Raw genomic sequence first — 14,273 nt, 5'->3', positions numbered from 1 at the left:
TGGAGCCGCTCTAGTACAACAAACAGTCAATTTACAGAACACTTTGGGGACATAAAGACATTGACAAAAAATAATTGTGCAAAAAGATGCAGAGTCCTCTAGCACTTAGAGCAGTTCGAACGACTAATATTGCAATAGTCCGGTGCAATGACCATTGTGCAAAGGGCGCTGAGACTTCAAGGAGTGTATGCGGTTTAAAGTGACGAGTAGTGCGATCATCTGGGACAATGTCGGTTGTGCAAATGTTACAGATACTCCTCAATCAGTGTGCAAATGGAGCAGATGCTACTCTGGCATGAGTGGCCAGTATATGCAAATAGTGCAGCATGGCGAGACAACTACAGTGAGTGCACAAGTAATAAATAATTGGCCCCACAGAAATGTGACAACGAACTCAAGTCAAAAAATTGCCAGCTTGTTGTAATGGAATTATAGGTTAGGTGTTTAAGAAGTTGATCGCAAGAGGGAAGAAGCTGTTGGAATGTCTACTAGTTCTAGTTTGCGTTGATCGGTAGCGCCTACCTGAGGGAAGGAGCTGGAAGAGCTGGTGACCGGGGTGCAGACGGTCCGAGAGGATTTTGCACGCCCTTGTCTTAGTTCTGGCAGCGTGCAAGTCCTCAATGGTGGGTAGGGGGGTACCGACAATCCTTTCAGCAGTTTTGATTGTCCGTTGCAGTCGGAGTTTGTCCTTTTTTGTAGCAGCACCAAACCAGACTGTGATGGAAGAACACAGGACCGATTCGATGACCGCTACAAAAGCTAAATGAACAACATCTGAGAGTATCAAATAAAATGTATCCTTTATATTCTTATTTAGAATAATGTGGTTTTTGTTGTTTTCTTTTTTTTGTAGCCAGCAGCTGGAAGCGTGCCTGCCAGTGCCTACAGTCCCTCCGAGCACCACCAAACATCCAACCACATTCATCTGTGGACAATATGGGTTAAGTGTCTTGCCCAGGGACACAACGACAACAGGCGCTCATGCAGCAATACATACTCGCAGTGTTGCACCTGAACGAGTTCAATGAACGAAAGTTCATTAACTCGTTCATATTTTTGGCGAATGTGAATAGAACTTTGTTCATTTCTGCCTGATGAACGTTATTGAGAATGCGCTCATTCTGGCGCCTGTGAACAGTTTTTGAACGAAAGTTCATTTTCATTCAAGAGTGCCAGGTTTTGTTAGAGACTGACGGGACAAAACCCAGCTGAACACATTATATATGAGCCTTTATATGACGGGGTAAAAACACTGTATTTGGCAACCCTTTCAGTCCCACCGCAGCTGTCAATCATGTTTATATTGCAATTGCACGAGTGTGTGAGTTGCCTCCAGGTACACTGTGTAAATGGGAGTAAATGTGTTATTTGGTACATAATTGTAAAAATCGATTACTAGGAAAATGAACATTTACATCAGAATGCTTTAGCTAAAACACTGTATTTCCACACTGTCATAATATGGAATCTATTTTGGTTTTGATTATAAGAATAGATCAAATATTTTGTTCATATAGTTAGCCAGAGCTGCGAGAAATGCATTTATCATTGTCCATTCACCCTCGTTCGTGTCACACCGTGTTGCGTTTTTTTTTCCTCATGTTTTTGAAATTGTTGGGTGAAAGCTGCAGCTAGCTACAAGTGTGGACAGAAAGGGTGGCAACATTGGAGAAATAAAATTCGAGTATTTTGTGGGTAATAGCCTGTCAGCAACATATTGGGGGAAAAGAATTCTGAACTTCTGGCTGAAAGGGAAGTTTGGGCTTCCCTGCTTAAACATCTGCCCCCGTGACGCGGAATTAAATGGCTGGTTGTATGGATGAATAAGGCAGGCTGCCGTTTGGTAAAAGAAGAAAAAGATTATTCCCACAGCGGAATTCACTGGTTCAAAGCAACAAACAGTATTATGAAAAGGAAAGGTATAATCAAAATAAAACAGGTATAAGAGGGAATTTTTTTTTTTACAAATAGCATTGTTATTAAAAAAAACAACAACATTGTGTAAGATGAATTTCACATTTTGATTTTAATGTGCAGAGAATATGGCACATAAGTGGCATTTGAAAGTGTTCCTTCCTGCACCGAGGGTGTAAAAGTCTGACACTGAAGGAGCTGGTGAGGGACTGTACAGTGTGGTGCACAGGGTGGGAAGAATTGTCCATGATGGATTTTGGCAAACATCCCTCTATCTGCCACCTCCTCGATGGGGACAATTTGGCAGCACGAGACAGAGCCAGCTTTCTTAACCACTCGATTAAGTCTCTTTTTATCTCTGTCCGCGATGCCTCCTCCCCAGCACACAATGACATATAACAATGCCGAGGCGACCACTGTGTCTTAAAAGGTCCTCAGCAAGGCTCTGCTTGTATAAAAGGACCTCAATCTCCTCAACAAGTGGAGGTGACTCTGTTCCTTCTTGTACATACAATTTGTGTTTTCTGTCCAGTGGCGTTTATTGTTTAGGTGAACACCCAGGTACCTATATTAGTCCACTGTCTCAATGTCAGACCCCTCAATGTTCACTAGTGTGTGGCTGGGAAAGGTTTTCTACGAAAATCGATCTCCAACACTTTGGTCTTTTTTTGGTGTTTAGGAGAAAGGTTGTTCTGCTCACACCAGTCCACAAAGTCCTCAGTGACCCTCCTGTACTCCAGCTCGTTCCCCTCAAATACACAGCTGACAATGGTGGAGTCGTAGAACGTCTGACAGAGGGAAGAGTTGTAACCAAAGTCTGAATATATGACCCATATATGACTGAGCCAGCGTCCTCATGAGCTATGTATGGTCTGTCAGTTAGGTAGTCGGTGGTACATACAGTCAGATTGTTATCCACACCTGCCTCCTCCTTCAGCAGTGATGGTCTGATGGTGTTGAAAGCATTGAACAAGTAATAAAAACATGACTCTTACAGTGCTCCCGGGGGACTGCAGGTTGAGAAAGGGATTAATGCAGCAGAAAGATGATGGCATCATCCACTCCAACGCAAAGTTGATAGGCGAACTGCAGCGGCTCCAGTGATGACCCCACCTTTGAGAGCAAAAAAGATGAATAAGGTGAATATTCATGTTCCCCAGCCACAGCACTGAGGCAGGTAGAATCCATCAGCAGCATACTACCACCCTTCCACCATAGCAGCAAAAAAAACAATGCAATACAGTGTAAAATGAAGTCTAGCTCTTAGAATCAGAGTCTGGACTATTTCATTTATTCCCTGAGGGAAATATGGTTCATTGGTACAATTGTCCCAATCCCAAAACAAGCATGCCAACATTATTGCAACATATTATATACATCACTCATACGTTCAGGCTGTTCTCTTTTAATCCTGGTAAATATAGCTGCACAGGTTTCACAAATGAAGTTTCAAATCAACGACGTATTCATACTCGATCTGGTAAGGAAGGCTCGAAAGTTTGAAAGGAAGGACCTTTTTTCTCTCTTTCTGACCATATGATGAATTACACAAAGGTTAAGGAAAGGTGGTATAAATGTTACAATACTGTACTGTTAGAAGATTTGACTTTCCGGAGAGGCCCTATGTCACATGCTCAAAAAGGAAGTGCTGATTGGCTGAAGAAGAGATCTGTGTATCGCCGATTGATTGCTATTCCTAAAACACCCGGATGTCTTTCACCGCTAATTTGAAATTGAATTTGTTGAACTGAATCTCAAATGAGAAAACTGAATGTGAAAATATATAATTCAAGTTTTGATAGCGGATAAAATAAACTTTCATTCACTTTGAAATTTATAGGATTTCAGTTCCAAACAAATAAATCCAATTTCAAATTACACTATTCAGATTCAGTTTTTAATGTTTCAAATTCAACAATAGAACTTCAAATTATGTTCTTCAAGCAATTCAAATTCAAATATACTGTAAATGACATACAACATACAGCGGCTGAAATAATTATTTAACACGTCACTATTTTTCTCACTAAATATATTTCCAAAGGTGCTATTGACATGAGAATTTCACCGGATGTTGGGAACAACCCATTTAATCCATACATACAAAGAAAGTAGAACGAATAAGATCAGAAATTAAGTTGTGTGTAATAATGTGAAATGACACAGGGAAAAAGTATTGAAGGCGCCAACTGGTGTTTATTTAATACTTTGTACAAAAACCTTTGATTCCCAATAACCTCTTCTAGACACCTCATGTATGGAGAAACTCGTTGCATGCATTACTCTGGTGTGATTTTTCCCCATTCCTCCACACAAGCAGTCTTCAAATCTTGAAGGTTCCGTAGGCTTCTTTTATGGACCTTGAGTTTAAGTTATTTTTCCATAGATTTACGATTGGATTCAAGTCAGGTGATTGGCTGGGCCATTCTAGCAGCTTTGTTTTTTTTGTCAGTATGTTTTGGATCATTATCCTGGTGAAATGTCCACCCTCGTTTTATTTTCCTCCTCCTCATAGATGGCAGCATATTTTTGTCAAGAATGTCTCGGTACGTTTGCCCATTCGTCCTTCCTTCAATAACGTGAAGTTTACCAGTTGCATTTGCTGAAACGCAGCCCCACACCATCATGTTCCCACCGCTGAACTTCACTGTTGGTATGGTGTTTTTTGGGTGATGTGCAGTTCCATTTCTCCTCCAAAGGTGGTGTGCATTATGGGATCCAAAAAGTTCAATTTTGCTCTCATCAGACCAGACTATATTCTCCCATTATTTAACTGGCTTCTCCAAATGTTGCTCAGCAAACTTTCAACAAGCTTTGACATACTTTTTCTTCAGCAATGGGATCTTGCGTGGTGAGCGTGCATACAGGCCATGGCGGCAGAGTGCATTACTCCCTGTTTTCCTTGTGACAACATCCATCCATCCATTTTCTGAGCCGCTTCTCCTCACTAGGGTCGCGAGCGTGCTGGAGCCTATCCCAGCTGTCACCCTGAACTGGTTGCCAGTCAATCTCAGGGCACATAGAAACAAACAACCATTCGCACTCACAGTCATGCCTACGGGCAATTTAGAGCCTCCAATTAATGCATGTTTTTTTGGGATGTGGGAGGAAACCGGAGTGCCCGGAGAAAACCCACGCAGGCACGGGGAGAACATGCAAACTCCACACAGGCGGGGCCGGGGATTGAACCCGGGTCCTCAGAACTGTGAGGCTGACGCTCTAACCAGTCGGCCGCCGTGCCGCCCCTCGTGACAACAGTACCTGCTAATTCCAGGTCTTGTTGAAGCTCTCCACAGGTGGTCCTTGGCTCTTGGACAACTCTGATGATTATTCTTTTCACTCCTCTTTTCATAAATCTTGCGAGGAGCACCTGATCGAGGCAAATTTATGGTGGTATGATTGACTTTCCACTTACGTATAATGGCCCCAACCTTCAGAAGCTTAGATATGTGCCTGTAACCGATGCCATCGTTATGTTTTGATAGTCTTGAGACAGCTCTTTGCTCTTGCCCATTATGAGATATATCTTGACTCACACCTTGGCAATGAGAGCTTTTTGTAGGCCATCAATTAGGACTGACCCAGATGATATTCATTTGCACTGATAAGGGGCTGGATTGCTGTTTGATTATTGATAGATTTTCGATGTTGTCTTGGCTTTCTATGCCTTTTTTCACCTCCCTTTCTTCATGTGTTCAATACTTTTCCCCTGTATCATTTCACATTATTACACACAACTTAATTGCTGATCTTATTCGTTCTACTTTCTTAGAATGTATGGATTACTTGGGTTGTTCCAAACATCTGGTGAAAACTTCATGTCAATAGCACCTTTGGAAATATATTTAGTGAGAAAAATGGTGACGTGTTAAATACTTATTTCAGCCGCTGTATTTCAACCCAAACCAGAAGAAGAAGAAGAAGAAGAAGAAGAAGTATATAAGGGTATATAAGAGTATTCATATGAGGAAATAAAACTTACCGGACGATGACGAAACCACTGGTGATTTTGCATCAGTGAAAGGGTATTGGCTCAGCAAATGGTGCTGCCAATAAAAAAAAAGCTTGTTACATACTTTTTAAACAATTTAAAAAAATCATATTTATAAGATAGTAGTATAACTGTTGAATTCATAAATACATGTTTCTCATAGTCCTTTCTTCCAACTCTGCTTATCCCTGTTCTTTATTTTAGAAGAAAAAGAAGAAGAATCAACTTTTATTGAGTATTCAATGAGTATGAGTATTCGATGAGTATTCATAGAGTAGCACACCCGAGCCTTCCAAAGAAAAAGCATCGTGAGACTGATTAGTTTGTGCCATCTTTTAATTTGCACTCATTAAATGTGCAATAAAACTTCCATAACAACAACTGACCGGTTACACATACGATGCAAACAAATAATATGAGCAAATTCTGTTGATGTAGTTGGTGTTATATTTCAGCTGTGAAGGTTTGTATCATTTAGACTACATGCAGACTTTTGATGAGTGTGAAAAGGGTGAGAAAGTAAAGAGAAGAGTAACACTATCATTACTGGTAAGTGATGGACATAAAATGTCAGGGAGAAGCAGGAGATCTAAGCTAATCTCCGCAGGGGGTAAACGTGTAAAAAAATAAAAAAATAAAAAGAAAAATTCCTCCCAACAACTAATCCAGTCAGACGGGAATTTATTCATAGATGTATTTATAATGCATGCCTAAAGGATGAATGACTCCTTGTGCATCTGCACATAGCGCGCGCGCGTGTGTGTGTGTGTGTGTGTCTGTGTGCGTGCATGTGTGTATTCCCTCTATGTGCAGTGTGTCAGGAAGCCCAGAGAAGTGCTGATTGATGAGGGGGAGTTTGTTTTAACAAGCCCCCACAGTGGATTCACCTTGAGAGGGATTTGGCTCCGCACTTTACATGCCTTCTAGTGCTGTCACAACTTATCTGAGGCGTGCACCATCACTACAGAGTGTTGTATGCACTAAAGTGAACCGTATTGATAGAAATTACTGGCAGCACGCTTACACAACACTGCATACACTTTTTGCTTGATACATCCCATTACAGATACACACCCATCTCTTCTCATAAACATGCCGTTGCGTTACACTTAGTCACACATAAAACAACACCCACACAAAATATCGACAGATGGTACCTTGGGAAGTTCATTCCAAGCGCGCTGTCTGTGCCCTGGAACGTTCGGAAACTTGGGGTGTTGTTGGAGTGTGCCATTCAGTACAAGGAGAACTGACACATTCAATATGGCGGATGTACTGACATGTCCCTGCCAATGGCCAACACGTTCATTCGTAAATTTAGAGATAATGGAGCTCTGTCTCTGAGTACCGCAATCTCGGGGCACGGTGGGAGCGTCTGACTGAATTTCCAAAAGTACCCCGAGACCGAGGCAAAGCTAGGATTGGTCCTAGACTGCATGACATCACGACAGAAACCTGGCAGTGAGTGAGTAAATCTGAGTTGTCTGGATCATGTCTATTTTCTTTTTATTATTATTCAGCATCAATGTTTTTTTTCCCCACATTTAATGTCTAAAATTTTTAATCTAAACCTAAATGTCTAAAATGTGTGGATCGGCAGCCTGTTACAAGAGTGCTTCTTTCTCCTTTATTTTCCTTTTACACCTATTTAAAAAATATAATTTAGTGTTCGTTTTGTATTGTGCTAAGCAGCTTTTGGACTGTTTCATTTTGGCCGTGACATTCTTTAGCGGAGAGTATTTTGCACTTAACCAAACCACTGAGGGTTACTCTGGGTTGAGGATATACTGTTGTCATTTTGCTGTGTTTTTCGGGAAATAATGCATCTGCACACCTGTTCGGGGGTAAGTGAAACAGCCTAGAGCCACACAGCAAACCATTTCACCACCAATAAATCCACTGGACAAAGGTAAAAAATCGACTAAGGCTAATGCAAGGCAATGCCGGGAACGGGGACCCTGGTTGATACAATGGTGTCCATAAACCATGTGACCTGGGGCCTCACAGATATGAATCGGTAGATATGACACGCCCTTTTTGAGGTGCGTGCCTACTGCGACCTAGGTGTGTGCCTACATGTATGTGGACGGCAAGAAAGCCAAAAGACCAAGGATTCAGGTACATTGTGCTGCATACAAGTTGTACACTGCCATACAATTACGACAAAGGAAATGGGAGTAGACTTTCACAGGCAAGAAAAATAATAATTCGTGGAGGAGAAGGCGTTTGACCGTGTCCCGTGTGGAGTCCTGTGGGGGGTGCTTCGGGAGTATGGGGTATCGAACACCTGATACGGGCTGTTCGGTCCCTGTACGACCGGTGTCAGAGGTTGGTACGCATTGCCGGCAGTAGGTCGGACTCATTTCCAGTGAGGGTTGGACTCCGCCAAGGCTGCCCTTTATCACCGATTCTGTGCATAACCTTTATGGTTATGCACAGAATGGGGAGAGGGAAGTCTGGGCTTCCCTGCTGAGGCTGCTGCCCCCGCGACCCGACCTCAGATAAGCGGAAGACAATGGATGGATGGATGGATGGATGGAGGGATGGATGGATGGATGGATGGTTATCGCCAAGCGGCAGGATGTAAATACTGAATAAAAGAGGCCCTGCCCTGACATTATAATACTCAGAGGTCACATTACTATGAATTACATGGTGCATCCCACCCGAGAGATAAGATTTACACGAAACGCTGGGCCTGTAATACCAATACGCCTTCGAAGCAATGTAGTAGTATATTGTGATCAACGGTATCAAAGGCGGCGCTGATATCGCGTAATAAAAGTATTGATGAGGTGTCGCTATCCATAGCTAGTAAAAGATCGTTCGGCACTTTTGCCAGGGCTGTTTCAGGAGAGTGTTCTGCCCTGAATCCAAATTGAAGAAACTCAAATAGATTGCTAGAGGCCACGTGATCATTCAGCTGTTGTACTTCATTTTTTTTCAAGAAGTTTTGAAATAAACAGGAGATTTGACACCATCATATAATTGCAAAGGCTCTCAAGGTTGAGGTTGGCTCTTTTGAGCAAACAGCAGTCTCTCTTTTTTTATTTTCTTTTATGCATTTGACAGCCAAAAACCTGGTGTCTATAACTGTTTCAATTCGCAATTTGCAAAATCTCCATCCATCCATTTTCTGTACCGCTTATCCTCACCAGGGTCTATCTCAGCTATCTTCGGGTGGGGGGCGGGGTACACCCTGAACTGGTCGCCAGCCAATCGCAGGACACATAGAAACAAACAACCATTCACACTAACATTCACAACTACGGGCAATTTAGAGTCTTCAATCAACCTACCAAGCATGTTTTTTGGGATGTGGGAGGAAACTGGAGGACCAGGAGAAAACCCACACAGGTACGGGAAAAACATGCCCAAAAAAAAAAAAAAAAGAAAAACATGCAAAAAAATTTTATTTTTTTTTAAACACAAGCATCTGTACCTCAATTGAATAAAGAGCGTGCCTATTTATTAATTTACCTCTGCTGTTAAGACGTTGACATTAAAAGACGGGATGACTACGTTTCAGGAGCAGAAAAAATATATCCCTCTTTGGCCTCTAGATGTCTCTGTAACAAAATTCCACCCCTTTTCCCTTCTCCTGAAGCTTTCTTGCTTGTGTTCGTTGACTGTTGACGTCGTCAATGGCGGAAGTATCCCGATTCTGTACGTTTTTTTTCTCTCCCCGAAACAAAAATAATATTCACATTTAAACGCCGCTACAATTTTGTTTCAAGTGATCTTTCTTATGTGGGGTTAATTGGAATGATTTCTTTTAAAATTAGAGACAACGTGGCGGCGTGCACGCTGTCGCTCATAAACTCATGAATACCGCGGTGCACACCTGCAGTTGGGCAAAGTCCAAATTACTAGCCTCGCTGCCTGGTTCAATTATGAATTTTGCCTGAGTAACAACATGTTTACCTGTCTTGCTGTAATGTTACAATTCGATGAAGGGTGACAACAAGAGAATACAGTTCTTAATTTTATGGTTTAAAAATACCGAGGAAGTGCCCGCATTCACCAAGAAGATTACGTTAGGGTTATGTAATTCTTGGTGTGAAACTTCAGAAACACTCCAGTGTGGTAATAAACAACTCACATTTTTTAATGATTAATTCAGTGGGATGTTATCATTTTTAATGATCAATTCAGTGGGATGTCTAAGTGTTGGGAGAAGAACTGAGGGATATTATTGGGAACACTCACCACACAACTTCTTCTCTGCCAATTTGACAAAATGTGAGTAGGATGAAATTAGGATTTTATACATATTTATTATTATTTTTTAAAAATAGAAATATTGTGTTTTTGTGAGAAATAGGACCAGACGTTTGAAAGCTAGCTCAGCAAATACAGCTTACTATTAAATTTGTGATTTGAAATGAAGATGTATGCTTTTTAAGGTCCAGGCATTTATTTTACCCAATGTTTCATTAACGTTTATACAATCGTATACTAACATGCATCATCTTCATTTCAAATTCAAAAGAGTTATACTGTATATTGTATTTTCTGTGTAGATTCTCCGTCATCCATGTCATGGTAATCTGCAAAGGTTGAATCATGGCGACTGGACTGTTCTTGTTTGTTTGTTCAACAAGCACAAACAGTCCAGTTGCCATGTTTCAACCTTTGCGGGTATATATTTTTATCTCTGCACAAAATGAACCACGCATCAGTTACACACAAAATCATTATGTTCAAAGAACAATACCAACAAAACATGAATTTCACACAAAAAACCCGCAAAATAATTCCATTCCATAAAATATTACTGGAATTTATGTGAATTTTGCTATTGCCTTTCTCCTTTGCAAGTGCCACTCGTATCATTTTCACAACAAAGTCCATTATTTTTCATTGTGTTATTGGTACAATCTTAGAAAATGGTTCATAGGGAAGAGTAATTTTTTTGGGCTCTTTTTTCCCCAAAATCTAGCGTATTAATAGTACATGCATTGATGTTGACAAAAAAAAAGTAAATCTAATAGAAATTGGTTGAGAAACGAGCAATTTATCATTTATTTTCAATCAACATACATTGCCCTTGATGGGACCGCTACAAAGGCACGTCATTTAGCCGGGCTGCTACAGTGCACTGGCGTATCTAGTATGCTGTCGATTCACATCTAAGTATTGCTGTTTCCGCTGTGAAAGCATTCCGCAAACGCCCACCATTACACAACGTTATGTTTTGAACGCCGTGCTTGTATGGACACACACACGCACACACTTGTGTGTGTCTTGTCCGCCGTTCAACCCCTGCGACTGCCTCTGGGGTTCGGTCGAACCCAGGTTAAGAACCACTGATCTAGACTGACTATAACTATTGCTGTGCTGTGGTTCGCACCACTATTCCCCTTGTCCGTTCTATCCCTCTGTCTGTCCCCTTAAACCCTTTTCTGTCCGGCTGCATTTTCAATAAACATCAGAATAATTACAAAAATCAAAAAAAGAGTATTTCAAACTTCCCTGTTGCACAGCAAAACTGGCATACAGATCCAGCATTCTGCATGGCCATGTTAAACTGTTGGAAAAAATAAAACAATTCCTTCTCATGATCAATGAAGTGTCTGTCTATGTGTTGTATTTCTTTTCTGTATCTGTTGACTCATGGTACATTTGTAGGAGGAGGCAGAGCTGCTTGTTGTAACAGGTGTGCACTGAGTGAAATGAGTTAAATTGATTGAAATTGTCTTCTATTTCTGAATGCGTAGTGAGGCAGAACCAGGAAAGGGGAAAAAAGAAAGCCAGACAGCAGCAGGATTTTCAACAATTTTTCAGCCCACATCATCAAACTGGATGGAGACTGGAGAATTATTACACCGGGAAAAATGAGGTCCGTGATAATTTGCAAACACGGCAATCCATTTTTTTAATCAAAGGTACATAGTGTATATAGTCCACTGTGATCTATAAATTGCACATGTGTAAATGAAAACTCTAATTCATAATATTGTTGAGATTGCTCTCAGTTTTGAGAAAATTTAGCGAGACAAGATAATAATAATCCATCCATTTTCAACACCGCATATCCTGGTTAGGGTCACGGGACGCTGGAGCCTATCCCAGCTGACTTTGGGGCGAAAGGCGGACTACACCCGGAACTGGTCGCCATTCAGTCGCAGGGCACATATAGACACGGACAACCATTCACACTCACATTCACACCGTCACTGAGTGGGAACTGAACCCACGCTGCCTGCACCAAAGTCAGGCGAGTGTACCACTACACCATCAGTGACTCATAATAATAATAATAATAATAATAATAAATGTGAATATTGTTATCTATAGCTTATGAGGCCAGAAATCTACTTTGTACTAGTGTGGCCCAATTCAGAAAAAATTGGGGTGAATGTGGGCCCTAAACTAAAATGAGTATGACATCCCTGAACGATAGTATATTGTGTGTCTCTTCACTTTTACTGAAGGACGTTCGGTGAATTTGCTGATAGCTGATATGACGATTTGAGGCTGCTCGTTAGCTAGAATTAGCGGGTGCCTCTTTCAGATGGGTGCACATAGCACTCGTGCTTTTGTTATATTTGAGGATAGACTTCCACATTTTGCAAGTGACTGTGCTGCAGGTCACATATTTAATAGCATATTTTCACACGCATGGGGTGCTGCTGCTAGTTTACAGCGTGAACATGGTGTTGCCTGAACCTGTAATTGCCGATTAAATTGACCACAAGCTGTAACAGACATGCGTAGTGGTAAAGTCGACGCGTCGGCTAGTTACTTAAAACCCCGAGTTGACAGACTTAAATATGTATTAATTGTGGTAGTGAGAGGAGCGAAAATAAGGAAAGGAGATCCATTGTTTTTGTATCGTGTAAAAATATACCATTATTAATTTTAATAGTATGATATGGCGAGCTCTATCGCTAACTCACTTACTCAACCATTGCACTTGTGTTTCACTTTTTCCCTACCAGCATTGTGAATTATAAGTGGATCATTGAAATCTATTCATCGATTCAGAATCATTTACATCTACATCGCGTTGAACGTGAGAATCGATTATTTCTCCCCTACTCACTTGTGATTTTATCATTTATTATCAGTATATTAATTTTACATAGATCAAACCAAGAGATGTGAGAAAATGGAGCGAAACGTCATGCTACAACGAGCAAAAAAGGCAAGGTGAATAAAGAACTGTACTCTTTTCCTCAGTTCCTGACGAGTTGCCTGATTGAAGACAAGCTGCCACAGTCATGGATGAGGAGCTGTCACCTTTGGACTGCTTGCTGCCCTCAGGTACTTCCTTTCAAACTGCCATCCGTTTGTGCAAACACACGTGCACACAGTCAATCAGAATGGATAGAAAAGAAGCCTGCCTTTGCGACACAAACGCAAGTTGGTTTGTGTGATTTATGCAGCTAAGAAAAACACTTATTTATTCACAATGCTGTCATACTTTTTTTTTTTTTTTTTTTTTTCTCTCCCCCCCCCCCCCCCCCCCCTGTTTTTCCTCCCAGTCCTACTCAGACACGCTATTCTGAGGGAATTAAAACTCCCAAAACAAATCATTGGCATTTTTGTGACAAAAAAAGTATGTGATGCGTTCAGATTTGTTTGACTTCTTTGTATAGTGAATCTATACTGAAAGCAGGCTTTTTCTTGATACATTTGAGGTGAGAGGTTTCTGAAGATAAATTCAGTTGAAAACTGAAACATTGTTGTGATCCTCCGGTTTCTTTCCAGGCATGCCTTGCTGCTGCAAGTTGCTTCGTGCAATTTGCCTATTTCTAAACAGTTAAATATTGTGCACTGTTGAGGGAAGTTGGACAACCCTTATTGTCGACCTCAGTATTCTGTCTGTATGGCTGTTCCAATCAGTGCCTGACCGATTATTCAGCGATTAGGGGACTCGAGTTGCCAGTTTTATGACTTGCCACTTGCTTGCCAAATACTTAAGACTTGACTTAGGAGGCAAGAGACTTGACTTGGCTTTGACTTGAACTACATGACTTGAAAAGTCATCAAGTTTAGAGTTGTAAATTTGCTTTGTATTTAAGACACTTTGCCTTATTTTGAAAGAAAGAAAGAGAAAAAAAGAAATGTTTTGGGGGGTCGTTTGTGCCAACACAGGAATTTGTCTCCGGTAGTTGGAGCCGCTCTAGCACGACAATAGACAACCAGTTTGACAAAAAATACTTTTGAGAGATAAAAACACACTACGAAGAGTCACTTTGTATGTTGGAATGTCTGCTAGTTTTAGTTTGCATTGAACGATAGCGAGGCGGCACGGTGAACAACTGGTTAGCACATCTGTCTCGCAGTTCTGAGCACCCGGGTTCAAAGTGTGGAGTTTGCATGTTCTCCCCCGTGCCTGCGTGGGTTTTCTCCGGGTGCT

At 41.2% G+C, this 14,273-nt stretch overlaps 1 protein-coding gene across 11 annotated transcripts in view; it reads left to right on the top strand.

Annotated features, from left to right (window-relative positions):
• Positions 1-9,536: 9,536 nt before the first annotated feature.
• The window catches only part of tpk1 (thiamin pyrophosphokinase 1), a 65,946-nt gene continuing 61,209 nt past the window's right edge, over positions 9,537-14,273 (top strand). For 6 of the 11 annotated variants that reach the window (XR_009767427.1, XR_009767434.1, XR_009767430.1 and 3 more), the window contains exons 1-3: positions 9,551-10,147; positions 11,626-11,747; positions 13,091-13,174. Coding sequence is in view for 2 of the 11 variants with exons in the window: in XM_061667071.1 (XP_061523055.1) it covers positions 13,132-13,174 (43 nt within the window). In the remaining 9 variants the exon portion in view is untranslated. Of the gene's footprint in view, positions 10,148-11,625; positions 11,794-12,847; positions 12,924-13,090; positions 13,175-14,273 lie in introns of those variants that run through there. The other 5 variants (XR_009767428.1, XR_009767429.1, XR_009767431.1 and 2 more) reach the window with 5 other exon arrangements.

This window comes from Phycodurus eques, chromosome 21, assembly GCF_024500275.1.
Source record: "Phycodurus eques isolate BA_2022a chromosome 21, UOR_Pequ_1.1, whole genome shotgun sequence".
Classification (NCBI taxonomy): Eukaryota; Metazoa; Chordata; class Actinopteri; order Syngnathiformes; family Syngnathidae; genus Phycodurus; species Phycodurus eques.
The sequence above is the reverse complement of the archived record's forward strand: the minus strand, read 5'-3'. Positions and strand labels throughout refer to the sequence as shown.